Below are 26,204 nucleotides of genomic sequence, written 5' to 3' on the forward strand. Positions count from 1 at the left end.
GCCAGCAAAGAGGAGGGTTACCGTCAGATGTTTGTTTCACGCCTGTAGCCAACGGTCAAACTCACTCAGGTAGCATCTACGAAATGACAATTTACCCTCCGAGATGTAGAAGCTTCGAGATTCCACACAATATGTGGTAATAATACTAGTACCAGTGCTGTACAGTTAGATAGAGCCTTGGTACAAACTTGGTGGTTTGCTCTGGTGGGCGCAGGTGGGAGCATTTTATTCTGATATTGCGTGCCCTGTCCTCCCCGGCGCCCGTACTATAAATTGTGTTTGTTCTATATTAGTCTTAAGCCACTTTGCGTAAGTTGGTTCACACCCATTACTGCAGTGGTGGCCGAGCTCTTGGTAATCCTTTTTCAAAACGAAAAACATTCCAAAAAATAAAAAAATAAAATAAAATAAAATAACAACGAAATGAGTGCTACAGAGAAGGATCACAACCGAAAGGTGCGTTGCCCTTCACCGTCCATAGTACCTAATACTAATACGCATACCCAGCCCAGCAGTTTGCGGTCTATCATTGCGGGCTCAACAGCAGGTGCCATTGAAATCGGTAATGCTTGCCCACATCGAGGCACATATACTCTTATAGCCAAAGACTTTTGCTAATTATACTAGCAATCACTTATCCGGCTGAATGTATGGTACATGCCTTTGGCTACTCTAAGTCAGCTTACTCAACGTGTCCAGTTGCAAAAACTCGGTCGCAACTCAATCGCAAACTCCCGGACGGAAAAAAGCTGCCATGGCCCCCGTTTGGAAAGCAGTGGTACGCCGGCTGCACAACTTTGATTATAGGAAATTCGCTCAAGGCAGGCATCCGTGAGTCCCAACCTGTGCCCGAGTGTTCGATGTACTTACGTTAGGATCTGTCTGCAGGGTTCGTCGCTTTCGACAGATTCAAGTCACTTCTTCAGGATGAGAATGGCAAGATCTCGGGTCCAAGAACGGTAATTGCTGGCTTTGGAGCTGGCTTCACTGAATCTCTTTTAGCAGTGACACCATTCGAGAGCATTAAAACGCAATTGTCCGTTGCCTTAAAGCCCCAGCCCTTGCCACATACCCTTGACTACTTCATGCAACGATGCATGGTGAAGCTGATGTACAAAACACCCGCAGGATTGACGATCGCAAATCCGCAAACCCTCGTATGCGGGGGTTCTTGCATGGTAGTAAACTGATATTCCAGGAGCGAGGCATTCGAGGTTTTTTCCAGGGGTTCGTTCCTACAACTGCCAGACAAGCCGCCAACTCCGCGACCAGATTCTCAAGTTATACTATGTTAAAGCAACTAGCTGAAAGCTATGTCGCACCTGGAGAGAAGCTGGGAACTGCAAGCACCTTCGCTATCGGCGGTATGGCAGGCTTTATAACAGTGTGAGTTAACACAACGCTCGAAAAGCTGCTGCTTCTCCATGGCTATAAGAAATAACCACGACTAATACATCATTTCTGCACAGATATGTCACACAACCTCTTGATACTGTCAAAACCAGGTTTGCTAATGGCCACACTATGTGTGATTTGCTTTTTACGGTACTAATTCGATAGCAGAATGCAATCGCTGGAAGCTTCTAAGAACTATAGGAACAGTTTTGTCTGTGCAGCAAGGATATTCCAAGATGAGGGATTACTTACATTCTGGTCCGGGGCCGTTCCGCGACTTGCCAGATTGATATTAAGCGGGGGCATAGTGTTCACAATGTTTGTTTACACTTAGTTCAACCATCGTTTATAGCCTAGGCTTGATAACTAACCACTTTCAAATTAACAGGTACGAGAAGACGATGGACACTCTCGATTCTCTAGACCCGAAGAGACAATATATCTGATGCTGAGGAAGCGATGAACGCAGGGCAGCAATTGGTCTCTTGAACGCTATATTGCAGAACCACAATTAATATGCTTCGGTTGTATCTTAATACATAGCACTGACAAAGAAGAACCGCATTTTCTATATCTACAGCACTCGACTGAGGAATAGTACTAGTACAGAAAAGAAAAGTCAGCGCCTTGTTGACATTTTGACTCGTTTTTATGGGCGTGAAGCTTCCTTGTTCTTTGCTAGCTCATCAGCAACCAGCGCTGCCACTTCTTGGTCAACGAGCCAGGCCCGTACACTCTCCATGACAGTTTCGAGGCCTTCACCACCATCCAAGACATCATTCAAATTATGTATGGTGATGCCACTCCGATGGTCTGTGCAACGACTCTGGCCATAATTGTACGTGCGAATTTTGTCCCCGCGGCCCATACGAGCAACACCCCCCAACACCCCTCGTCTGAGTTCCACGAGTTTCTGTTCGCGAGCTTCTTGCCTTGCCTCGGCTAATCTGGCGCGTAAGATCTGCCAGGCTTTTTTGCGGTTTGCGTGTTGAGATCGAGAATCCTGCATGGAGACAACGATACCTGTGGGCATGTGAGTCAAACGAATAGCTGACTCTGTCTTGTTCACGTGTTGTCCCCCTGCACCACCAGCTCGCATCTTCTCGCTACGAACCTCCTGGGGATCAACGTAGTAGTCGCTGCTCGGATCATCAAAGTTGAGCGCGTTATCCATGCTACCTCCTGTCTCTGGGAAGCTAGGAAGAACCATCACGCTCACAGCACTGGTGTGCGTACGTCCCTTAGTCTCTGTTGCTGGAACTCTCTGCACACGGTGTACCCCCGACTCGGTTCTGAGTATCTCATAGGCCCCATCCGCCTCAACTTCCATTATTGCTTCACTTAGCCGATCCTCCGCAGGGCCATCTCCAACGTCCAGCTTAACAATATTGGACCGAAAACCACGACGAGAGCAGAATGCAGTATACATCCTCAGGAGTTCGAAGGCGAAAAGTCCCGCCTCATCTCCACCTGCGCCAGGCCGTATCTCGAGGAGGCAAGGAAGCGCTGCAAAAGGGTGGCGGGGGACAAGGGTCTGTTTCAAGTTTTCCGATATAGTCGGCAAAGCAGCCTTGACGGTTTCCAAATCTTCAATGGCCAGAGATTTGAGCTCAATATCTGTATCCGGGTCAACAAGCAGGGCATTGAGCTCTGATATAGACTACGAAAGAGATGAAAGCCGCTCCATTAGCAAGTTATCCCATCCAAAGTGAAAAAGCTTGAGAGGTGTGGACATACTTCATTGGTCCTGTCCCATTCTTCCAAGACATTTGCAATCGGTGCTAGCTCGCCCACCCGCTTTGCTATTCTTCCGTCAAAGGAATCCGCTAAATGAGCAGAAAGTTTAGAATGCTCGGCTGCCAAAGAGCGAGCGCGGGAGAGCAGCGATGAAGAAAGGTCAGGGCCTAACTGACTTGTCAGTCATTCGGCACCTCCACAGAGTATTAAACATGCATGGAGAGATAATAAACTAATTGTCTCTCAACTACCCGTACTTGTATTCAGTCCCCGCCATTGCAAAGTCGACCACGGCCTTTTAATAGCAGCTCTAGTCCCAAACCGCGTCAGGCATCGAGAGCATATCCAAGGGACATTAAGCATGCTTTGTTCTCAAAATAGGAGAATACGTCAGTCTCACAAAAAGTCCATGAGCTTCACATTCACTTAGCCAAGAACGATTCAATGGGCGTGCACATGCAGTATCTACTTATACTAGTCACGCTTCCCTTCAATCAGATACCAAATCACATGACTTTAACACATACGTACATACTATAACAAAAAAAAACCACCTAATAAATCGAGGAAAGAAAGGGCTCCAGTTCTTGAGGTGGGTCTGAGGTCAAGGTAGGATGTTGCATTGAACTAAACGTTGTGGGAGTACTCGTCCAGGAATGGTTGCAGGTCAGCTAGACCCTACTTCTCGGTGGCGCCACCCTTGAGGCGCTTAATAATCAGGTCTTAGTCCCGTGATTGTCAGTAACAAAATACAAATATTTCCAACTGTATAATCTATTACCACAAAAAATATATATTTTATATAGTATTATTTACTACTTTAATTTTAAGTACTTAGTATATATATATATTAGTTGATTTTAATTTTTAATTTTTATATAATTAATAATTAATAATTAATAATCTTATTTTTTAAATAATAAAAATCTACGCCTTATAAAGTTTTAATAAAAATTATAGAATATTTTAAAAAATAATAAGTACTTTGTAAGTACTTAAAATTAAAATAGTAAGTAATATTATAAAGAAATGGTATTACAGTTAAACTTACAATCTGATCTGTTCTGTTCTGCTTATTAATCGTCTTGGTATCACGTGATTTGAGGGTAAGGGTCCATCCCACCTCGCAGTGGAGCTCAGATGACCTGTCGACACCATCAGGGAAGATGCTATGGATGCGGGCGTGCTGACTAATTTTGATACACCGCCTGAAAACTGCCTCCCCAATACTCAACATTTCACCACTTGTAATTTACCATCTGTAACTGAGTTGTAAAGGCCAGACTGGAGTCTTGGCATACATTTCTCCCTCTGGCTGCTGTTATTAACTTCACTTATCGCCATAGATTTGATCATGTAAATATGTCTTCTGCCTTTTCAAAGGGCATTCATTCTGCTCCTGCAATTGCAATTTTTGGACTTCTTCTACCCTTTCTTTGAATATTCGCATAATTTCAGATAGTTGACCAGGCCCGTGAGACCAACTAACCCGTCCGAGCCAGATTGCCCTTTGCGTCGGTATAAGCATGATGCTCCTTTCCTTGGAGTCTCTTACGATCTTCCTGGCCGTTTCATCAGCCAGTTATGGTCTTCAATCTTCACAAGTTCCTTCAGACACCCCTCTGTCGTCGTTGATCACATCGGCGAAGACTCATCTCGCTGGTGGTTCTCCTCGCAATGCATTACTCTACTTCGACGCGGCTGTATCGAAGGATCCTACGAATTACATCACTATCTTCCAGCGGGGTGCGGCTTATTTGTCACTGGGTAAAAGTTCTCAGGCATTAGAAGATTTCGACCGAGTTCTGCAGTTAAAACCAGATTTTGAGAGTGCGCTCCTGCAACGAGCTCGCCTTCGAGCTAACACTGCTGACTGGGAAGGCGCGTTGAAGGATCTGGAAAAGGCCGGCAAGAAGTCATCTTTGGAATACAATGAGGTTCAAGAAGCACGGGATGCTGCAGCTCTTGCGCAGAATGCTGAGCAACACGGCGCCTGGGAGGCCTGCGTAAACCAAGCGAATGTGGCTGTACTTAAGGCGAGCGCCTCCCTAAGTCTACGACAAACTCGTGCACACTGCCGCTTCGAAAAAGGTGATGTAGAAGAAGGCATAAGTGACCTTGCCCATGTCCTACATATCTCCCCAAGTCTGGTGGACCCCCACTTACAAATGTCCTCCATGCTGTTCTACGCTTTGGGAGACCAAGAACGGGGCATTTCACAAATTCGGAGATGTCTTCATTTTGACCCCGACTCAAAACCGTGCAACGCCCTTTATCGGAAAGAGAAGAAACTCCTCAAACAGCTGCGGAAACTACAGGATACAATGTCTTCGCGGAAATTTAGCAATGCCATCAACTTGCTTGTAGGTGTAGGTGATGAAAGCGGACTTCTTGACGATGTGAAAGGCGAGGTGAGGGAAGCGAAGGAAGCAGGCCATATCCACCCCGCGGCCCCCAACAATCTTTATGGTTTACTGGTGGAGCGCACCTGCGAGGCTTACCGCGAGGTTTGTGCCCTTAGGAAGGCGTCCAGTTGACATGGCTCCCATTGGCTAATGCATTTATTTCTCAGGCGCATATGCCCAAGCGAGCTTCTCCGTACTGCTCCGAGACCCTTGACATGAACCCTTATTCTCTGCCAGCATTACTCTTTCAGAGTCAAGCGGCTCTTGATGAAGAGCGTTTTCATGACGCTATAAACATGTTAAATACAGCCAAAGAGCATCACCCCGGATCCAGAGATGTGCAATCACTTTTACAGAAGGCACATGTCTTACTGAAGCGCTCAAAGCAGAAGGACTACTACAAAGTTTTGGGTGTCAGCCGAGATGCTGATGACCGGACAATCAAAAGAGCCTACCGTCAACTTACTAAACAGCATCACCCCGATAAAGCTAAGTCCCAGGGTGTGACGAAAGAGGAAGCTGAGAAGAAGATGGCTGCTATTAATGAAGCTTATGAAATCCTTTCTGACTCCGAACTCAAGGCGCGTTACGACAGTGGTGATGACCCCAATGACCTGGAATCTCACAGGGGCAACCCGTTTCAAGGAAGCCCATTCGGGCCAGGAGGCGGTCAACAGTTTTTCTTCCAGCAAGGCGGACCACAGTTTAAATTCTCAGGTCAAGGATTCAACTTTCCAGGAGGTTTCCCTTTTCGCTGATGTTGACAGCTAGTCTGTATACTCAAGATAAAGATTTTGTATAACTTTTATTCACTAAACTCAAGACTTCAAAGGAATCAGGTCATAACTATTGCTATAATCTCGGCGAAATTGACCTGAACTTTTGTGATACTATCCATGTAAACTCCAACGCCGGCAGTCTTCCACATAGTTCACTCAGGGTCCCTTAATGTCGAATGCTATAACGACATTATGTCCAACGGTTTGTTTACTTCTTTGGCGGGTCGGTCAGCGGAACATAGCTAACCTGGAACACCTTTTCCTTGTGGATTGACCCGTCCTCCCTCTTGTCCACTACCCAAATATATTGGCCGCCGCCAAAAAGAGCACTCCCGTCACACTCAGTGTCAACGGGAATAAACATTCGGCCTGGGGCATGGAGTTGCGCGATTAGTACAGGATGGAGCTTTTCCGCCGCTGCACCAACGTGGATAGCATCATACGGTGCTCCCTCTTGCCATCCTAAACGGCCGTCAGCAGTAATAAACTTCACCCTTCCTGTATCTAATAATTTGCGCCCTTGATCCGACTTGTGCATATTTTTACCAGCCAAGTCAACAAGTTCTGGTATATGATCAATTCCAATAACATGGCCATTTGAATCATCAGGTATGGAGGGATCTGTAACAAGATTTGCGAGGACATGGGTCAGATAGCCAGAACCCGAGCCAATATCAAGTACCCGCGAACCTGGCCTGAGGAAATTGATGAGGTACTCGCATGCATGACCGTGCATGTGAGGAGCGGAGATTGTCGCACCATACCCAATAGGTTGTGGGGAGTCCGAGTAAGGCCTGGAAGGTGCATAATGGGCTCGATCAACCTTGCACCTTAATGTCAGACACACGTCTTGGGTAGGGAAGTGCACGTGCAGCCAATGCTCTCTCACCCACACCTCTCTCTTTACCTCACTGTTACATCCCCGGCCCTACTGTAAGATCCAGAGCCCCGCCATTTTGCGCAGGGTCAGGGTAAGGAGATGGCATGGCACATGAGATGTTAAAAACTTGAGGAGCCACTCACCCCCAACATAGCCTTTTTTACTCTTTCATTCTTCACTAATCCCGCCTTGAAGAGATTATCAACCAGTTCCGCATTGGTTGAGCCAGAGCAATACCACGCCATAGAGATGCACTTCGTGGTGGCCTTGCGCAGTACTGGGTGTGCATTTAGATAACTCTGGATCATGCGAGGGAGCTATGCTCTACCTAACATAAGAGGAAGGCGATCCAGGGAAACTTAGTATTTAGATAAGATAAAGCGACGATTATCGCAAGAAGACCCTGGGGCTTGCAGGCAGGCTATACCGTCGTCTTATGCTGCTTAACGCCCAGTTTATTATTCAAGGTCCGTACTGGGCTCGTCAGAATATCATTTAGAAGAGGCTCGGACTCTTCACTTCGACCTTAAAAAGGAATTGTGGCTACTACCGCCCAGTATGACGCCATTCTAACATCGATGGTCACGTGCGGAGTCTGTCCAGTAATATCTCACCGCCTTTGACTCGTAGCAAGGTTGACTCTTTATTGTTATTTCCCGACCCAACTAAAGTGACATTACCACGGTTCAGAGAACTTGAATGATTTCGTTAAGAACCACAAGATTGCATAACAATAATGCACAATGGAAGCAGGCTCCGATATTCAGTCTGATGTAGACCTATTAATATTGGACTACCTACTTTGCACCTCTATATACAGATTGGTATACACCAGCGGAGTGGAGCAGCCCAACGAATGCAACCTCGATTGGCATATTCATACAATACACGGTATGTCTCAAAATAGTTTAACATGTCATTTCAAGGGACACGTTGACTTACTTTTGATTAATCTTTAGCTTTTGAGTCAGTTCTTCCACACTCTGGACTACTTCCTGATGACATTCGAGTCAAGGTCCAATTATTTAAATTTGCCAATGCCCTCCGATGTTATCCAGATACACGTAATACTTCTCAAGCTCGCGAATCCCGATTAAGTTCTAGTAGATATTGGCCAGAAGAAAAATCAATTTCGCTTTCTGAGTTGGCGGGGGCCTTCATCACTCTCTGCTACATTATTGGTGCCAGGCTATCAGAAGCGACGTGGGCTGATACTGCAGCACAATTTGTCATGCAGGCTGCAGTCGAAGAGTACCAAAAGTCCGAGTCCTCGGCTTCTCTCAGCAAGCATATCACCTGGGCCAAGAACATCTCAGATCAGATGGCAAGCAAGAACAAAGCGTTTACAGACTGCATGAGCTATCTTCAGCCACCAGATGGGACATCTGTCAATGTTCACATGCGTACTGTTTCCGCGAAGTTCCCCATTAATAAGTTTAAGTGTGCGGTTTTCGACACGTTGGTTAAAATCATGAAGGTCCTTGAACCACCTGTACTGATTCAGCTCGAACGTGGGCAGCTCTGGGGGTTGAGCCGCGCAGAGACGAAGCAATTGAAGGATAGGGTAGGGCTCGAATAACAAAACCCCCACCAAGCCATGCACACTAGTGAAAGCGGGTCCTTGGTTTGAAAAGGTACGGTAAAAACAGCGGGGCAAAAGTCCTACGACCTAGGAAAGCTACAATGCTTAAGGTTACTTGATTAACATGGAATTGATAATATATATCTTGCACACAAGGTGGTTAATCTACAAAATAAACATCTAAGCCACGGGGCAGGTGTTGGGAGTAGAAGCATAGTTAGCAGAGCTATTGGGCGAATGAGCAGAGCACAGACGCTTAGCCGAGAAGCATGCGGCGAGGATCTTCAATGTACTCCTTGACCTGCATTGAATTGCGCTTAGTGATGCGTTCAAAAGCCTCAATTTGAGGGGTAGGGAACAAACCTTGACAAGGAAAGTAACAGCCTCCCGGCCATCCAAAAGGCGATGGTCATAAGTCAGAGCAAGATACATCATCTATCAGAGCATCAGTAACCAAAGTCCACGGGCAGAGGCAAAGTGAGGGGGTCGCAAAGGAGACATACAGGGCGTATCTCGATTTTGCCATTCACAGCAACTGGTTTTTCTTTAATAGCGTGGAGACCAAGAACAGCTTTCGATAGTTAGATGAGCTCCTCAAACAAAGAGCGCTGTTAAACATACCTGTCTGTGGTAGGTTGATGATCGGTGTACCCATGAGGGATCCAAAGACGCCACCCTATATCAAAGTTAACACAAACACACAATGCCAGGCGCGTGCATGTACTCACGTTACTAATGGTGAAAGAACCCCCCGCCATGTCCTCAATGGTCAGCTTATTGTCACGAGCCTGCCGAATTCGATGGTCAGAAAAGCCACGGAACAAAAATGAAAGTCTGCTGCAACTTACCTTCTTTCCGAGGTCCGCAATGGCCTTTTCAATACCAACAAGATCCATGGTTTCGGCGTTGCGCACCACTGGTGTTACGAGGCCCTTCTCAGTAGCGACAGCGACACTTATATCGACATAATCACGGTAGACAATAGTATCGCCACCATTGGGCCCCTCAATCGACGCATTAACAGCCGGGATGTCTTTCATAGCTAGTACGCAAGCACGAGAAAACGCGCTCATGAAGCCGAGCTTAACACCGGTCTTTTTAAGCACATCGTCCTTGTATAACTTCCGAAGGTCCATGAGAGAAGACATATCCACCTCATTGAACGTAGTCAGGGAAGCAGCCGTGTTCTGAGATTGCTTCAAACGCTCAGCTATCCTCAGTCTCATTCTATTCATTTTCACCTAATAGTCGATCAGCCTAAGACCAGAAGAAGACGAACAGAAACAGACAAGGATACGGTACGAAAAGAGAACATACCCTTCGCTCTTCGCGATTTCCAGGGCCGGGCTTAGCATCATCGCTAATTTCTGGCTTAGAGGCAGCGGGCTGTGGCTGCTTGGAAGGTCCAGGCTCAGGTACGGAAGGCTTTTCAGAAGCTGGAGAAGCCTTTGCGGCCTTGGACTGTTCTGGCTCGGGGGCTTTAGGTTCTTCTGTAGGTGCGGGCTCCTTTGGCTTCTCGGTTCCCTCCTCCGTTTTGGTCTCAGGTGCACCTCCCAGCTCTAACTTTGCCAGCTCCTGTCCGACAGTGACGGTGTCTTCCTCGTTTACGAGAAGCTCTTTGATGGTTCCCGCTTCAGGAGCATTTACCGACACATCGATCTAAAACGAGCGGGCGTCAACAGAAAAATCTCTCTTTGCGCATTAAGATGTAGGTCTCGTTTACCTTATCGGTCTCGATTGTCGCTATTTCCTCGTCTCTCTCAACATAATCTCCGACCTCTTTTGCAAGAGTGAGCGCAAGCTAGTAAGGAAGTATTGGCGAACATACGTTTGGAGAACTGTTTCAAAGTACCCTCGGTGATAGACTCTGCCATTTGAGGAACCTTAACTATGGTGTCCGCTGAAAAAGTTGTTAGTGCGAGATTCCGAAAGAAATAGAGACCATATTACCGTAAGTGCGAATCTGATAGCCCCCAAGGGGAGCGAAACTAGAGCGAAAAACATTGGCCCTGCAGGATTGTAAGCTGGTTTGTAAAGATGAAATGAGTGGGCGACTTTACCCCAGAACCAGTGGTACACCAGAAGCAGGCCGGCTAGAGTTCCTGACACAGTTGCGGAGCGCAGCTGAGGTAAGGTTCCTGCGGGTGCCCAAGCTGATGTTACGAGAGCTTTGGGCAAATCGAGGTATGACCCGCAGATTTTGTTCGGGGAGACGGTGAAGAGGTAAGCGAAAAGCCATGATGACCTAGATTTGGAGGAAGTTGGGCAAGACAATAATGGAGTTCGCCAATTGAGGGAATCAATGCAGAGAATTAAGTCGTAAATGTTAGAAATGTGCAAGTATGGATAGGGAGAGTACGGATTTCTTTTTTCTTCGTTTTTCTCCCCCAGAACTTGCTAGAGCTAAGGGTTCATCTACCTACAAGTAGGGATAAAGTGAGTGACGAAACTTAAGCGGCCAAAGGGTGCGACTAGAGCAAGGCCGGGCCGAGACAACCGGAATTTCCCTCAAAGCGGCCCTCCAATCCTTGTGACCGGCAAATGAACGGAGTATTATTATTACGCTTCTTCGGCAATCCATAAGCACCATCTGGGAAGTTTCCGCATTTAGGACTTTACCGGGAGAAAGACGAAGCTAAACTTGTGTAGCAAACCGGGTGAGCATCGAAGCACACTGCATCAATATTCGGTGGAAAGACTCTTTCCAGCTCAGACGGATCCCTTTCCAGCTATACTGACCAGCTTTAAGTCTTTCAATTCCCCATTGCGTGACACACCATGGCCCTTCACCCTGTTGCGTAAGTTGGTCGCGGTTGAAGCAATGATCATGAGGGAGCCATATTAAACCTACCTCGCAGGTCGCTTTATCGACGTTCCCTAAAGCTTGCTCTTGACTGGGCTGTGCACAGACAGATATGGCGCGGGCAAGCAGTGTATATACGGTCCCTTTTCGATGCGAATAAGAATGTCCGCGACCCGCGTCAACAGAAGGTATATGCGGCTCGGTTTTCTCAGTTACATGGTTTTTACATACAGTAACTCACAAACTAGCAGGTGCTGCTGCGGGAAACTGAAAAGCTATTAGAAACTTGGAAACACCCGGACCCGTACCGAGCACCCACTGCCCCGGGAGGTATGTATAATTTAAATCACAAAGCCTGCTCCTTCTATATGAATCGAATGACTGACTTTCCTAAAGGTAACAAATATGAAAGGAATCTACCTGCTCGTCAATTACCTTGTATGTCAACCATGGTGATGTCCACCCAATATTTTAGCCCACTAATATTGAATCAGATGCTTCGGGCAGCCACTAGAGAGAAGATACAAGGAGGTTGTGATAGGTGTACTTTTCAGATAGAAAATGGAAATCATAAATATAACACCACTACCAATATAGCAATCAGCACACAAGTTTGAGATTATTTGGTTGCAGAAAGCCGAGGTTCTACGTTGGAAACCAAGATACTCGTGGATTACATAGTATGTCGGATCAAAATGCATAACTTATCATTGGGGACATGCGTATCCCTTAAAGCTAATGTGTCGAAAGCTCATGTCCTTTGAAAGCTGCCGGTATCATTCCATGTCCGTAGACATAATGTACAACCATAAAATTAAATCAGAAAAAACGCAGAGCCATAAACGTGCCCAGTCCAGAACCCCGTTATCACATCAATAAGAGAACCAAACCACGCCGAATGAGAAAACCCAAATAAAAACAAATAATTCACAGCTCCTGGCTAGGACCCTTTCCGCTCTTAGGGGTCTTCTTGGGAAGAAGGTCTAGTTACATGTTAGAATCAATCCAATACTGGGGTACCCGGTACGCTTACTTTGGTGGATGTTGGGCAGAACACCGCCCTGGGCGATGGTGACGTGACCAAGCAGCTTGTTCAACTCCTCATCGTTACGAATGGCGAGCTGGAGATGGCGGGGGATAATACGGGTCTTCTTGTTATCACGGGCAGCATTGCCGGCCAACTCAAGAATTTCGGCAGCGAGATACTCCAGGACGGCCGCGAGGTAAACAGGTGCGCCTGTGGCGTGTAAGTATAGATACGGTATGGGGTGTGAGAGTGGACTCACCAGCACCAACACGCTGAGCGTAGTTGCCCTTGCGGAGCAAACGGTGAACACGTCCGACAGGGAACGCGAGACCAGCCTTAGACGAACGGCTACAAATATATATTAGTTGGAATGATTGACGCGATGACAGAATTCATTCATACGATTGCGCGTTCTTGCTGCCGCTGGCTTTGCCTCCAGACTTGCCTCCAGTCATTTTTGCGATTGAAAATGGTTCGACGAAGTTTAAAGATGTAAATAGAAGAGGTTATTTAAGGTCGTCGATGAAATGCGGTGGCAATGATTTGGGTACGGTGTCAAAAGCAAATGGCCAGCGCGAGGAAGCGGCGGACATTTATAACGACGCGGTGAGGGTGACGTTGGGCCGCCTAGACGCCCTTCAGATCACCCTCTCGCTTAGCGGGGTTGGCCAATCACAGCGGAGATCATCATCGGAGGCACCCATAGCTTGGCCAGATGCGCCTGCCATGATTCTGTGTGTAGTTGTTATGGTATCGTTCCCAATATGGTTAAGCGCTGTAATTTATGGATATATCTTTCAATACTGTCATATTGGCGTGATCTTAGTCAGTTATCCACGGCTGGAGACGCGTTTCCCCTCATCTAATCATACAGATCATACACACCTGTGACGGTATTGAAATTCTGCTTCCTTTGCGCACCCAGGATCAACTGCACTTTCGCGGGCTAGTATAAGTAGCGCGCCTCCCTCGTCACCGCGTCTCCATCATTTCTGTTCTCCTCCTCATTCCACGTCTACATTTATCAACGATTCCAACGCCTGCGCTTTCGCCATTCTTTGATAATATCGACTTTTAGTTTTTAACAAATTTTATTTCCTGATTCACTTGAACAAAATGGCACCCAAAGCTGCTGAAAAGAAGCCCAGCACTGGCGGCAAGGCCCCGGCTGGCGGCAAGGCCCCCGCTGAGAAGAAGGAAGCTGGCAAGAAGACTGCGGCTGCTACCTCTGGTGACAAGAAGAAGCGCGGAAAGACCAGGAAGGAGACCTACTCTTCTTACATCTACAAGGGTATGTGGTAGCGTTGTCCTAGTTCTGAGGTCAAAGCTAACGCCAAGTATAGTCCTGAAGCAGGTTCATCCGGATACTGGAATTTCCACCCGTGCCATGTCTATTCTGAACTCCTTTGTCAACGGTATTTCATCCTCTGGGTTAGTGAGCGAGTAGTTCTCTAATCTGCCTGCAGACATCTTCGAGCGTGTCGCAACCGAGGCCTCCAAACTGGCCGCTTATAACAAGAAGTCCACTATCTCGTCAAGGGAGATTCAGACCTCGTATGTCATATCAATATTGATTCAACACTATTCGGCTAACTCTTTCTCCAGTGTCAGACTTATCCTGCCTGGTGAACTGGCGAAGCATGCCGTGTCGGAAGGCACCAAGGCCGTGACGAAGTACTCCTCTTCTGCCAAATAAGCTGTTTTCTTTTTTGTTGTTTGTTTCTTTTATGCAGGATTGTCTTTTACTACCTCGTTATCTGTTATGGTTTGAGGTGGTTGGTACAGGGTGTTCGCGGGATTTTTAATGCGTCACGGGATGGCTTTGTTTTTCCCCATTGGGCCAAATGTTTTTCATGGTTTTATTTGAGACGTGGATGCGTTGTAACATAACTCGGTGCTCCTGGGTATGGTTGCGCAGTAGCAACTTTCAAACTAGGGTTCGAAATTTGAATTACTCTGACACATTCTGTTCTTCACTGTTTTGAAGCTAAAAGAGTGGCGCCTCCATTATAGCGGGCGTTTGGTTCTATCTATTCGGCGTCATCCAGTACCTCAACTTCATCGAGTGCCTCCCTTCTGCCTTGGTTGTAGGTAGTTTCCACTCCTTTGAACACATGTATGATTCTCTTCCCCGCTATTGAGCCTATACGCCCCTTCCAATCCTCCCAATCATCTTCGTTCTTCACAAGGAATCCTATTAACATACTTGGGTCCATATCTTGTATATGAATGCGTCTGAGTCGGCGAGTGTGGTAGGTACTGGTTTCCTCTTTGGAGAGGAATCTACCATCAATGCTGTATGGGAGTGCGGGGCGCGTGGTATGGGGATCAAGATAGAAGAGATGCGAGCCTTGCGTGCCGATGAAGTAATGAGACGCGGAAGGACGACCTCTGGTGCATGTCAGGGGTATCAGTATGCTTCGGTTGCTAGCTATGGTCAGGCGCTGGTGGTGTAGACATACCCTGCGATACCTATTGATTGTGGCAATTGCAAAACGGCTTTGAGTCCATCCCAGTACACTGGCGTGACGTTGTCAATTCCCAGCCGAGTCCCTAGAAGTATCAATGTGGGTTGAATACTACCCGAGCCATTGCGAGCCACACGCAGGAAACTATCTTCGTAGACGTCTGAGGTATCGTTTGTGACATATACTCTAGGTGCTATATTCCCACATTGTGCTGAGAGCGCCCTGTTTACTGGTAAGTCTCATGCTCTGGGGGGCGTAGTGGTATTGGGCGCATACTCTATACATCTAGCGGTTGCTGACGGCCCGAACCACTCCCCGGGGAATTTACCGCATGACTCGGCGCCATGTTTAACGAATCGATGTATCGAGAGGGGTGCATCGGGGTGATCAGCAAACAGAGATAGTAGGTGGGCCTCTTCTTCTGCTTTGTCCCCACGGCGCCAGGCTAGGATGTGTTAGCATGGTGACTACATGAAACAAGAGGGTTGTATCGGAGGTATTATGTGTATATGTAAGGTTAAGGGAGTGCCATACCACGACCTAGGCACAATGTAAGCATTGCATTTGCTAGCAAACTCTGCCCGGATCTAATCATGCAACCCCATCCTGTGTCTGAGGTGAAGCCTTGCGGGTCCATTAGCTGGGTTCTCAGGCGTACAGTTAGCGTCATCGAATGATTCGCTTCGTCGTTGTCCGGTCTTGGTATTGGGGGGAAATCAGATCGATACGTCATCCAGATCTTCGACTCGAAGTCCGAGACGAATGCCTCTGGCCAGCCATATGCCGTTACATCGTCTATTGTGCTTGTTCCAGTGTCAAGTTCATCCCGCTCTATTCGCTCACATATATCAGTGACCTTCCGCCCTTGTGAATAATAATGGTAAAACGGTTCCCTGGCTTACCGGAAGTTTTGTTTGCTGTAGGTTTTGGAAGCTGCGAGGCATACTCTACTCCCAGGCACCAAATAGAGGCATCTGGCTCTTCATCATTCTTGGGCTCGGGATCCCATAGATATTGTACGATGCGTTTTCTGCACCGCCCTATATCTACACTGTTCATTTTTAGGTGTAGTCAGTGTGTGTCTGGGTGTTTGGTTGTTCGATGACATTCACTGGCAGGTTATGGTTAGCTGGGTGGTGAAGTACGGTTGGTTAAATACATACATATATATGTGAGAGTAAATTATATATACATGCACTGGGACATATGTATATACGACTAGCTCCCAGTTCAAGGCGGCAGCATAAAACAACCCCAAAGCAAACACAACAGAAAATATCAGATAAGAAAAGTATCGCACTTGAACAATAATTATTGGCGACAGTTACCCAAAGAAACCTCTATCCTATGATGGGCCGAGGAGGGGCCATAATTGCACCAGTCACGAGATACCTACACATACTATTTTACCTCCTATATCAAGTCATGTAAACGTCATTGCTTCACCATAATAAACACATGTACATGCTGGTTTGAGGCGCTGCACTCGCCCATGGGACATCGAAAGACTAATCATGCCCGAATCTTTTATTATTATTTGATATATTACTCCGTACTCTTATTACCTTTGTTGTTTCTTCACTCCCCCAAAAGCGGGGCGTCAAGGGTACCCCAGTACTTAGTAAGCTCTGAGTGACTAAGTCCCATCAGAAACTAAATCAACAATAATCGGCGACCAGCCCGCCACGGACATAGTTAAAATACACCCGCTTATTAAGTGCCCAAGACTTTATGAACCAATTGTACCCAAGTTCAGAGAAGAACGTCGGCATATCTAGAGCCAACCAAATACTAAAGACTATTCGAAATGACTCGTCACAGTAAGGCGAAAGCGCGGATCAAGAGGCAGAAGCCGACGATGAAGTCCAGTACAGGTATTGTTACAGGAATAATCAGCGTTAGGTTATTTATTAGCTGACTGCTTGAAGACCACCAACCAGAATACTTGACGATGCAGCAAGAAGCAAGGAACACAGAAGGCCGTAATTTGTGGCGTACTGGCTCCAATTTGCGCCACCAAGGAGTCCGTTTTGTGAGCGCAGGTAACTCCCAGCGAAATGAAAACATCGGGGGAGAGGCTCGTGAAGGAGACGCCCCCTGGCCAGAAGAAAACAATAAGCAACCGCTCACAACGAGGGTTGAGTCGAAGGAGGATGCACAAGGGTTGAAAAACGAACGCGCAAAGCGCAACGCGTCATTCTTCGTCGACCTATCAGGCGAAAGTGGTGCACACACTGGGCTTGCAGACCCCGTTACCACAGTCTCATTATCTGAGAGTGGCAACTCCAGCGAAGATGAAATAGTGTTTCATGGGCGGCGTAGATTCGAAGAAAGACCTCGTATCATTGTTGAAGGCCATGCGATGAAGGCTGCTGAAACAAATTACCACTCACCAAAAGAACCCGAATCGCCACCCGAGACAAGGCCACCCGCACCGGGCTATAAGTTGTGTCCGGTATCCGATGGCATATTAACATATGAGCTGCCACATAGAAATCCACGAACAGCGGAGAGTATCGAGCAGACGAAGACTGTGATGCAATACGCGGGGAAAGTTACCCAGGAGGTATCGGAAAATGAAGATGACGATATACTAGCTGACTATATAGCAAATATGGCCGAACATTACTACGCCGACCTGCATAGCTCACTAGCTGGTGATATGACGCATGAGCCCGAGCATGGGGTAGAGATGCCGCCGCAAAACTCTACGATCCATGCGCCCATGGGCGATTCTATTCGTCGTTCCGGCAAAGGGGAATATTCGCGTAGGGATATCTTATCGGAACGTAAGCGCAAAATGATTCCGCCGTCAAAGTTCATGCTGAAATTAATAGATGGCGAGAGTGAAGTGAATTTTACCAACGATGCAGGATCGTACGCGCTCGACGATGCTGCCTCGGCGAGTAACCATGATCTACACAGCTCTCAAGTCAACGACTCCGACGAAGGGGACACTCTTGATACTGACCTAGACATCGAGAGACTTCAGGCACTGGAGTGCGAAGTGCAAGGACGCACCGCCCTTCCCCAACAGAACCGCAAAGACTCACAATGCGGTATATTCGCCTCGGCCACTGCCTTCGCCGACGCATTGGAAATTGACCCCTACTACGGCTTAGATATCATGGATTTCAACAGGCCAAGTCTTCGGAAAAAGCAAAGAGGAAAGCATCGCAATCCAGACTTGGTCCTATCGGACAGTGAACTGGAATTGGAACTGGAGAACGCCTGGCGGAATGACCGAGAGAAGAAGAAGGCCCGAAAGCAGAAACGAGAAGAACTTCGCTCTCAAGGTCTCCTAGGTCGAGGGGCACATGACCCAGATCTGAGAAACAAATATACAAACGGCATGGGGTTTAGTGATTTGAAGACGGAGATACGCATTTTCCTACTGTCGTCAAGAACCAGGTATGTTTTTTGCTCAATTAACTCAGCAATTAGTGCTTACTGATTAACCTGCGCGTCTAGTTTGGCTCTTCCGCCTATGACGAAGCATCGTAGGAAACTGATTCATGATCTAGCAAATGCGCTGTCTTTAAATTCACAATCACGAGGCAAGGGGTCCTCTAGATTTCCTATACTGCACAAGACTTCCCGGACTCCGAGGTACACGCAAAAGACCATTTCCTATATCGACCAGATATTCTCAAAAGGAAGGTTTAACCACGCAGCCACCAAATCATGGGATCATAAGATTACAAAGTCTGCTAAATCACCTCGTGGTCGCCCAAATAGTTCTGTCTCATACATGGATGGAGATATTGTCGGCGCATCTGCCCCGGAGATTGGAGCAGGAAACAAAGGAAGAGCAATACTGGAAAGAATGGGTTGGAGTACGGGAACAGCTCTTGGTGCTACTAACAATAAGGGTATCCTGTTACCAGTCGCGCATGTTGTGAAAAATACCAAGGCTGGCCTAGGGTAGGCTTACCTCGTCGAGTAATAAGTGTGGCCTCACATCAAAGTATATCCGTACCGCTTCTAGCAATGTATGCTAACTGTACATGTCCAAAAAAAAAATCAAACATGTCTGGGTTTTGGACGGCACAATGATGCCCCTAGTGTACCTGATCCCGACCATAGAAGCCTGCAAAGGTAATGAAACTTTGGCACGGATGAGGAAGGCAACAAGCAAGCTTCTTTGCTTTGTCTATTGCCTCTCTTTTTGCGTATCGGCCATGGATGAGTGTTGAGCGTGACCAAACTCGTGGATATGAATAAACAATTGAGACCTTGAGGGAAAAATAGCGTAGCAAGTGGCACATTTAATATTCTGGGGTTGGTTCATTGCACGCTGGGCCTTTTTCGCACGTTTTTGCTTAACCTTTCCCATTTTTGGTGGAAGATATTGCGAGTCCTCTATTTCAGTTGTTGAGAACTGCTGCGACAGGTTATCTAGTGATTCCACCTCTGCCGTTTGTTGGTTTAGCGTGGTATGGCAACCTAATCGCTGTTCAACACACTCCCTAGGTACATAATCGGCCCCGCTGAGATCTGGTATAGAGCTTCCATGGCCACCTGTGTCCGCCGAAGAACCTTCATCGGGTTTAATATCAACTCTAGTATTAGAAGAGGTATATTTGGCTGTTCCGGTACTGCTTCTTGTCGCGTTATCCCGTGGTTGTTGGGCTGATGACGCCATATTGTGCGCTGGGCCGTCCTGTAGATTTTTATGGGCAGAATTATCCCATTGGGGCTCTTCGGGGTTAGAGACGTTTCCTTTCAGCCCCAGCTCTTCATTCTGTGCTCTCATCTCCCAGCGTAGCTGCTTCACAGCTTTTATATGCTTCTTGCTGCGTTCGTGGGCCTCGAATTGATTATGACTTTTAAAGGTTTTGTGACATGCAACGCACTCAAAGTACTCAACCTCGTCCTCGTTTGTATCGCTGGATTCCTCACCCGGACTTTCCGCTTTTGCCCAATCTTGTATAACATGATCACGCAGTTTCGCCTGATTTGCTGCTCGTGATCTGGCTGCCTGTGCAGCTGTTGATTGACGAAGAATTTCCTGCCGCTGTGATTCACTATATGCGTTAGACTTGTACCGGGGATCGCGCTTCTTCACAAAAGCCACAAGCGACCTAACAGCCTCGTTGAATTCCCGAATGGCATCTTCCCTGAGACGCTTGTTTTCCTTCTCCATCAGTCTGCGAACGCGACGATCTGGTGCTTCAGAGTAACGGTACACATCTTTCCAGGCGAAGGACTTTTTCGTAGAAAAACTACCCCAGGCAGCATAGAATGGACGTACAACCTCTTCAGGGTCGGCGTTGCAGCTTCCAAATGTAGGATACTTTATGCACGCAGCATTCTCCCAGCGGCAGGCCATTGTCTCCTCTAGGGCAAGCCGTGCAAATGTTTCACGCAAGGCACCGTAAAATCCGGTTGGCGCGTCTGTAAATTCCATCCGAGGACTGAATTTTGAGAACAATTTTAGGATGTCGTCGGAGGTTGTCATCCGCGTATTGTATGAATAATCGGCCCCCTCTGGCTTGCCATCGTTTCCTAGGAAAACATCACGGTGCGAGTCATACCACGCACGCTCCTGAGCGTCTGAGAGGACTTCGTATGCAGATTGAATTTCGGCGAACAGCCTGGTAGCAGCCTCCACATTGCCATAGTTTCTATCCGGGTGTAGCTCCAGAGCCCTTCTTCTGTAGGCCTTTTTTATCCTGACATAGCATATCAATTAAACATCCCCCCAGTACATACTGTCTGATATACTTGAACTTACTCCTCGCCAGATGCATTTCGTTCGACCTGGAGCAGCTCGTAGTAATCTACCTTCTTCTCCTCTGGTTGATTTGTGTCTGAGCCTGCTCCATCGTGGCTGTTCGAGTGCGTCTGTCCCATGGATGATTGACCACAGCAGGATATGGTGTTAAATTCGGAGTGAGGGGCATGGGACAGTGACGGATTGCGGGAATTACGACCTTGTCTAGGTTTATCATGTGTGGTCTAAGGAAAGTGGCGGGGCGGCTATATTTATATAAAGTGTGCGTGCGCGTGTGCGCGCATATCTCTCACAAACCATCCCCTATTTAGAGCTATGCTTGATTGCAGACTAGATGATCTATAGACAGGGGAAAATTGCCTACACGTGAATGTAAATCCCGAGAGGATATAGGCGTGAGCCCTATAATCAACAGATTGAACAAAGCGCCCATATGCATACCTTCGTTTTCAGCCAAGGCCAATGGTAGCCCCCTCCTAGCGGAATTCAATCTTGATTAAATGCTACTCCATACTCCGTACTCAGTACGTACCCATAACCCACCTTTCCCCACCCCCAGGGGTTAAGCTCACATCGATTCAATTCCGGTTGATACATTCCAGCGGGATGGTGTTATCTCTCGACAATCTTCCTGAAGAGATACTCCACACTATCCTATGCTACTGCCGCCCCTGCTCCGCGGCTGCTTTACAGCAGACAGCCCATCGATTCGAACATTCTACCAACGAGCCTTTACTGTGGCGGTTTTACTGCCAAGCGTATTTTAAGTACTGGGACAGCAAACATGATATACTACAAAAATTGTCGGCTCCCGTCTGCGCAGTAGACTGGAAGGCCTTATACGTATCTAGACACCTGACCGAATGCACTGCTAGCCATCTCCTAGATAGTATCCTTGCGGGACAAACGGGGAGAATCGAAAAGTTCCGCGCACTTATCGACCTTGGTTACGATGTTAAAGATACACTTATAAGGAATATTTCATCAGAATTAGAGACAGATGACCATCTAGCAAGAAGGTTGGTTTGAATTACCTGTTTTTCCCCGGGCTTCATTGACAGAACTGTGGTGACCACTGAAAGGTATTATGGCAAGGTGCTCCTGACCTGTTTACACCGGAGTATTGCATTACCAGTATGGGCTAGACTAAGGAATGGTGGGAACGTAGCCCTAGAACGAGCACTCGGCGCCTTCGACCTTTTCATACCAGAAAGCGGATATGGAAGTCTTGCCGAAGTACGTACACTTGCTAGAAATGGGCAGTGGCCTTGCTAATCGAGCTCTAGATAACTAACAAGCTGGATGAAATCGTTGGACGACTTTCCTCGTTATACCCTAGCATAAATATGTTCACACCTCGCGATAAGGCGAGGACTATTGCAGTATATTTGAAGTCAAACAACCTGACGGGTATTCAACCGGATAGGGAGTACCACTGCTTAGAGCACAATTTCCTGGGTGTTGCACTGAATGACCCAAACCATAATTCGCTTCCCCTAGTGTCTGCGGCTATATATTGCTACGTTGCCCAGAGGTTTGGTCTAAATGCCCGACCTTGTGGGTTCCCTTTCCATGTCCATGTTATTGTCAAACCTCCACTGGGGCTCGATGTAGATGGCAATGTGCTAGGGCCGGGAGTTTATGGAGATCCTATTTATATGGACCCATTTCGCTCGGATAGAGAGACTCCAGTCACGAATCTACAACGCCAGCTGAACTATCTGGGAGCATCTAGTGTCGAGCAGTCAACCTTTCTAGATGAATCTCGGACCTCGGAGATCGTTTTAAGGTGCAGCAAGAATATACTGAATTCGGTCCAGCGCATGTCTCAGTATCCAGATGTGCATTTGGAGCCAGTGGATACTGTTAGTGCGAAGTATGCTGCCCTTTGGTCGACGATGCTTCTTTCTGACCCCTCTCGACCCGCCGAGTTTCGACACCACCTACCTTGGCTGATGGAGTTATTTGCTACGGAATTTCCATCCGATATATACCTTGTCGAACAGTATGTAGTCCCAATCTTTCGTGGGTTGCTCGAATATGAGCATATCCTAGAGAGTCTCCACGTCATGCGGGCCGTGGACGAGATTCCAAAGCAGGTGAAGAGACGTTATCCTGGTCGATGCGACGTGAAGTACCGCATCGGTCAGGTTTTCCGACATCGTCGGTATAGCTACATAGCTATCATAACTGGTTGGGACACTGAATGCGATGCAGGCGAGCAGTGGATGAGGAGGATGGGGATTGATCGTTTGCAGGGGGGGAGGCATCAAAGCTTCTACCACGTTCTGTATGTTTAATTACGATTGGCGATGTGCTGCCAGGCTGACCCATACTCCAGTGTCCAGGATAGAAGTGTGCGATATGTAGCAGAGGAGAATATCGAGCTTCTGGTCTCTAATATCTCTGATCTGCCTACAACCCTTACTGCAATCGCAGGGAAGCATTTCAAGCGATGGGACGAAGAAACTCAATCCTTTGTGAGCAACATCAAAGACGAGTATCCGGATGATTAAAGGATCTTGACAACATGGGTTTGAGGGGCTGTGCCTTTATCCTCTAGTGGGCCATTACAGTACGGCCGCGAATGTCTGTCATCATGCTCTGATACGGATGCTTCGAATTCTTATATATCAGCAATGAATCTACTGACTATAGTTGTCTCTTTGTAGTATACAAACCGTGTAGGGGTTATATACATTGTAGAGAAGGCCCTCGGATATGACGGTTACAGAAATAATACATAAGGAGGCTGAAAGTTGTCATTCTCACATAGCAAAGGACCTGCTAGAGTCCCCCCTGTGTGGGCTCATGTGTACCCGGGGGGGAGGGGGGGTATATCCATATTGGTTGTTGGCTTAGACTTAGGAACTTCAAACCTCGACTGAAGAACGCAAGCTGCCGTTGCAGAAGCCGTAGATATATTCAGCTGATTAGCTACTTGCTACGGTGGTTCACTACACTTAACACCTCCTGTGTTATCTGTAACTGCTGTGGATAACAGGTCAAGCCTAGTAGAATTAGTATCTTTACTGCTTGCTCAGAGTGCTCTATATAAATTGCAATCCTACCCTTGCCACACTTCCTATCTCGATCTTCTCTACTAGGGTAGTATAACGAGCTAGCCCAGTTAGACAAAACCAGTTATCTGTACTCGCCTCCTCTACCTCACCCCCAAACTCTTTTCTTTTCATATCACATCGCTACTGAGCCAGACTTACTGTTTGCTAGCAAAGGTAGAGGGAGGGGAGAAAGATAGTCAGGATAATGTAAGATGGTGGATAAGTATTACGTTTGAAGCACTGGCCTCTCCCAGTTTATTGCTTCTTTTACATGATACCCAAACACAAGGCGATAAAGGTCGCATAGCCAAGGTAACTTTCCACGTTGCATCGTTTCTTGGACAGCCCTTGATATATCCACTGCACTCGCCTGGGCCTGCGGGCCAGCATTTTGGAACACTGGGTCAAATCCAACGAATCTTTTGTAATTTTCAAGAAGGGACATTTGCCAGGGCAACGAGCCGAATGCGTCCGATGAAAGAGATTTAACAAAGGATGATAGACTCTGTGGTCCGTTGCGTTGGTAACCGCTATTCACTGCGGCCTTCGTCACTAAGATCCTGAGACTTGAGGAGTTTGGATCATCAGTCGGAATCATGACCGTGTTGGTCGAAGATGTCTGTTCAGAAGAGTGAGTTTGTGTCGAGTTACTAGACGAATGAGACGACAATTTCACATAGGAGTTGTGAGCTGACGATCTCCGACCTAAAACAAAGATGTTTGGAATTGGCCCTTCGTCGGGAGAAATGGTGGCTGCGTCCTCAAAGATAGTTGTTGGCGTTTCAGGATGTCGATGTGGCTCAGACAACTCGCCTCCGAGGCTGTGCCTGGGTTGGCTGGTCTGCTGCTCAATTTGATTAAATATCGCTTGGCTCGGCCGCGGCGTTCCACGATCAGAATCGCGGAGGCTCCGTTGCGTCCATCCTTCCCGAAATATATCGCAAAGCTCCCAGCAAGCCTGAACAGCATGGCCGAGTAATACCTCGCTCAAACGACCTCCCTCTTTCTTACTCTGGCGTATGCTGAACAACATCTCCGCTAGTGACCAGCATGCGCTTAACAAAGAGTCCATTTCTGTCACTAGGGCTCTTTGCTTCATGAGACGATGACACAGTGTAATATAAAAATCTAATGTCCTCTCCCTAAAGGCGTCGGGCAAATCTCGATCGTGCGTGTTATATAGATGATTGTTAAGTTCGAAGCTGACGCGAAAAACCGAATCTGTCAGTTCATTCTCGTGAACTCGACTGTCAAACAGTGTTTGACAAAAGTTTCGGCAGAGATCAAGTGTAAAGCTGATTTGATAGGTGTAGTTTTCATTCTGGCAGCTGTAAAGTTCCTGGCACAGCCGCCAGCATGATTTCCAGGCCTCTTCTTGCATGCCAGCGCCGATATTGGACCGCTGCCGGTTAATATAGCTTAAACTGGCTAAAGTATTGCAAAGGGACCAACATTCAGCCAAAGCAATCTTCAATGTCTTCAGTTCGGCTTCTCCATCGGAGAAGTTCTCTACGGCCAAGTTGAATGTGCCTGTCTCACCCACTTGCCGGCCGACCTTCTCGGGGCCAGTCCCTTCTGGTATATCTACACTAATCTTAGTGATGGGTCTCGCGATCGTTGCCCCATGGGACAGGCAGGAGGACTACCTTACCCTTAAGATTGCTTGAGTGCGGTCTTTCGTCGATCTCATCATCAAAGTCTCGCATTGTCTGCGCTCGAGGAGTCGCTCGCTCAGACCAGTCTTTCGTAGGCTCAATCGCAGTAGCCAGCGATGGCAGCGATAATGGATGGTTAGAAGATTTCTAACAAGTTTAGTTTACTCAGCGGTGATGTTAAGAGCAATTGGGTACCTTTTCTGTTCCTTCGGAAATAGTTGGAGACGCATGGTGTCTTTCCCTCTCGGAATCTGAGAAAGCGTCTGATTGAAGTGTAGTCATGCCACTAGATGACTCTTGTGTGTATATAATCTACGTTCGGTAAGTTTTAGCAAGGCACTTTGCATGGGTGTCAAAACATATATGCGGGGAACACCCACGAAGTCATTGAAGCCAGGAGGTACATGTATAACAGATTGTGGGGGCTCGTCATCATCATCCTCTTCCAAGCTTCCTCCAACGTTACCGTGGCTTGAGTTTGCTATTCGTATCTGTTATAGAGCTCTTGTTAATCTGCTATTCTCTCTATATTGCTTTCGATGGCTTTCCGCTACCCCTCCATACATACAGCAAATTCTGGTCTACTGATATTGTCAGGCTGCGGTGAATAAGAGGTAATTGTAGACGTGACCGCCAGCCCAGTTTCATTGTCATCAGTGTTTTGAGTTTCAGGT

At 47.2% G+C, this 26,204-nt stretch overlaps 15 protein-coding genes across 15 annotated transcripts; 8 read left to right on the plus strand and 7 right to left on the minus strand.

Annotated features, from left to right (window-relative positions):
• The first annotated feature begins 336 nt into the window (after positions 1-336).
• Positions 337-1,806, plus strand: BDV38DRAFT_265367 (putative mitochondrial tricarboxylate transporter (Ctp)). The gene is made up of 6 exons (XM_032056352.1): positions 337-456; positions 508-831; positions 889-1,036; positions 1,129-1,386; positions 1,470-1,713; positions 1,784-1,806. Exons 2-5 carry the CDS (start codon positions 651-653, stop codon positions 1,558-1,560), a joined length of 678 nt encoding a protein of 225 aa, XP_031907200.1. The 5' UTR covers positions 337-456; positions 508-650; the 3' UTR covers positions 1,561-1,713; positions 1,784-1,806.
• A 238-nt stretch (positions 1,807-2,044) lies between these two features.
• Positions 2,045-4,369, minus strand: BDV38DRAFT_290651 (putative mitochondrial translation release factor (RF-1); the record flags this gene model as incomplete). The annotated part of the gene is made up of 4 exons (XM_032061528.1): positions 2,045-3,055; positions 3,133-3,221; positions 3,664-3,730; positions 4,184-4,369. The coding sequence occupies 4 exons, from the start codon at positions 4,367-4,369 to the stop codon at positions 2,045-2,047; spliced, it is 1,353 nt and encodes a 450-aa protein (XP_031907201.1).
• Positions 4,370-4,451: 82 nt separating this feature from the next.
• BDV38DRAFT_31604 (DnaJ and TPR domain protein) lies at positions 4,452-6,410 on the plus strand. The gene is made up of 2 exons (XM_032063161.1): positions 4,452-5,639; positions 5,705-6,410. Exons 1-2 carry the CDS (start codon positions 4,659-4,661, stop codon positions 6,293-6,295), a joined length of 1,572 nt encoding a protein of 523 aa, XP_031907202.1. The 5' UTR covers positions 4,452-4,658; the 3' UTR covers positions 6,296-6,410.
• A 114-nt stretch (positions 6,411-6,524) lies between these two features.
• Positions 6,525-7,441, minus strand: BDV38DRAFT_276205 (protein-L-isoaspartate O-methyltransferase; the record flags this gene model as incomplete). The annotated part of the gene is made up of 2 exons (XM_032058172.1): positions 6,525-7,139; positions 7,340-7,441. 2 exons carry the CDS (start codon positions 7,439-7,441, stop codon positions 6,525-6,527), a joined length of 717 nt encoding a protein of 238 aa, XP_031907203.1.
• A 498-nt stretch (positions 7,442-7,939) lies between these two features.
• On the plus strand, positions 7,940-8,775 carry BDV38DRAFT_288971 (uncharacterized protein; the record flags this gene model as incomplete). Its single annotated transcript, XM_032061146.1, has 2 exons — positions 7,940-8,087; positions 8,156-8,775. The coding sequence occupies 2 exons, from the start codon at positions 7,940-7,942 to the stop codon at positions 8,773-8,775; spliced, it is 768 nt and encodes a 255-aa protein (XP_031907204.1).
• A 129-nt stretch (positions 8,776-8,904) lies between these two features.
• Positions 8,905-11,465, minus strand: BDV38DRAFT_31714 (putative dihydrolipoamide succinyltransferase). Its single transcript, XM_032063164.1, has 11 exons — positions 10,839-11,465; positions 10,729-10,787; positions 10,607-10,678; positions 10,502-10,557; positions 10,096-10,437; positions 9,627-10,019; positions 9,507-9,566; positions 9,400-9,454; positions 9,282-9,349; positions 9,142-9,213; positions 8,905-9,079 (listed from the first exon to the last, which is right to left on the minus strand). The coding sequence occupies exons 1-11, from the start codon at positions 11,015-11,017 to the stop codon at positions 9,035-9,037; spliced, it is 1,401 nt and encodes a 466-aa protein (XP_031907205.1). The 5' UTR covers positions 11,018-11,465; the 3' UTR covers positions 8,905-9,034.
• Positions 11,466-11,556: 91 nt separating this feature from the next.
• Positions 11,557-12,095, plus strand: BDV38DRAFT_288973 (NADH dehydrogenase [ubiquinone] 1 beta subcomplex subunit 9; the record flags this gene model as incomplete). The annotated part of the gene is made up of 5 exons (XM_032061147.1): positions 11,557-11,576; positions 11,637-11,769; positions 11,833-11,911; positions 11,978-12,019; positions 12,076-12,095. 5 exons carry the CDS (start codon positions 11,557-11,559, stop codon positions 12,093-12,095), a joined length of 294 nt encoding a protein of 97 aa, XP_031907206.1.
• A 413-nt stretch (positions 12,096-12,508) lies between these two features.
• On the minus strand, positions 12,509-13,063 carry BDV38DRAFT_276209 (histone H2A; the record flags this gene model as incomplete). The annotated part of the gene is made up of 4 exons (XM_032058173.1): positions 12,509-12,564; positions 12,615-12,818; positions 12,868-12,956; positions 13,011-13,063. The coding sequence occupies 4 exons, from the start codon at positions 13,061-13,063 to the stop codon at positions 12,509-12,511; spliced, it is 402 nt and encodes a 133-aa protein (XP_031907207.1).
• A 240-nt stretch (positions 13,064-13,303) lies between these two features.
• BDV38DRAFT_265415 (uncharacterized protein) lies at positions 13,304-13,609 on the plus strand. The gene is made up of 2 exons (XM_032056353.1): positions 13,304-13,433; positions 13,483-13,609. Exons 1-2 carry the CDS (start codon positions 13,335-13,337, stop codon positions 13,561-13,563), a joined length of 180 nt encoding a protein of 59 aa, XP_031907208.1. The 5' UTR covers positions 13,304-13,334; the 3' UTR covers positions 13,564-13,609.
• A 115-nt stretch (positions 13,610-13,724) lies between these two features.
• On the plus strand, positions 13,725-14,304 carry BDV38DRAFT_276210 (histone H2B family protein; the record flags this gene model as incomplete). The annotated part of the gene is made up of 4 exons (XM_032058175.1): positions 13,725-13,899; positions 13,952-14,023; positions 14,075-14,162; positions 14,214-14,304. The coding sequence occupies 4 exons, from the start codon at positions 13,725-13,727 to the stop codon at positions 14,302-14,304; spliced, it is 426 nt and encodes a 141-aa protein (XP_031907209.1).
• Positions 14,305-14,638: 334 nt separating this feature from the next.
• On the minus strand, positions 14,639-16,135 carry BDV38DRAFT_276211 (cysteine protease ATG4; the record flags this gene model as incomplete). The annotated part of the gene is made up of 5 exons (XM_032058176.1): positions 14,639-14,999; positions 15,071-15,298; positions 15,353-15,521; positions 15,611-15,907; positions 15,979-16,135. The coding sequence occupies 5 exons, from the start codon at positions 16,133-16,135 to the stop codon at positions 14,639-14,641; spliced, it is 1,212 nt and encodes a 403-aa protein (XP_031907210.1).
• A 280-nt stretch (positions 16,136-16,415) lies between these two features.
• On the plus strand, positions 16,416-19,117 carry BDV38DRAFT_32193 (putative R3H and G-patch domain protein). Its single transcript, XM_032063167.1, has 4 exons — positions 16,416-16,950; positions 17,005-17,865; positions 17,929-18,487; positions 18,548-19,117. The coding sequence occupies exons 1-4, from the start codon at positions 16,884-16,886 to the stop codon at positions 19,002-19,004; spliced, it is 1,944 nt and encodes a 647-aa protein (XP_031907211.1). The 5' UTR covers positions 16,416-16,883; the 3' UTR covers positions 19,005-19,117.
• Positions 18,880-21,175, minus strand: BDV38DRAFT_31625 (putative C2H2 finger domain protein). The gene is made up of 2 exons (XM_032063162.1): positions 20,814-21,175; positions 18,880-20,751 (listed from the first exon to the last, which is right to left on the minus strand). The coding sequence occupies exons 1-2, from the start codon at positions 20,930-20,932 to the stop codon at positions 19,230-19,232; spliced, it is 1,641 nt and encodes a 546-aa protein (XP_031907212.1). The 5' UTR covers positions 20,933-21,175; the 3' UTR covers positions 18,880-19,229.
• Positions 20,979-23,351, plus strand: BDV38DRAFT_32160 (Hemimethylated DNA-binding protein YccV like-domain-containing protein). The gene is made up of 4 exons (XM_032063166.1): positions 20,979-21,832; positions 21,896-22,049; positions 22,100-23,103; positions 23,155-23,351. Exons 1-4 carry the CDS (start codon positions 21,420-21,422, stop codon positions 23,327-23,329), a joined length of 1,746 nt encoding a protein of 581 aa, XP_031907213.1. The 5' UTR covers positions 20,979-21,419; the 3' UTR covers positions 23,330-23,351.
• Positions 23,352-23,957: 606 nt separating this feature from the next.
• BDV38DRAFT_32354 (uncharacterized protein) lies at positions 23,958-25,695 on the minus strand. The gene is made up of 2 exons (XM_032063168.1): positions 25,527-25,695; positions 23,958-25,459 (listed from the first exon to the last, which is right to left on the minus strand). The coding sequence occupies exons 1-2, from the start codon at positions 25,579-25,581 to the stop codon at positions 24,102-24,104; spliced, it is 1,413 nt and encodes a 470-aa protein (XP_031907214.1). The 5' UTR covers positions 25,582-25,695; the 3' UTR covers positions 23,958-24,101.
• Between the last annotated feature and the right edge of the window lie 509 nt (positions 25,696-26,204).

Source organism: Aspergillus pseudotamarii (genome assembly GCF_009193445.1).
Source record: "Aspergillus pseudotamarii strain CBS 117625 unplaced genomic scaffold BDV38scaffold_124, whole genome shotgun sequence".
Taxonomy (NCBI): domain Eukaryota; kingdom Fungi; phylum Ascomycota; class Eurotiomycetes; order Eurotiales; family Aspergillaceae; genus Aspergillus; species Aspergillus pseudotamarii.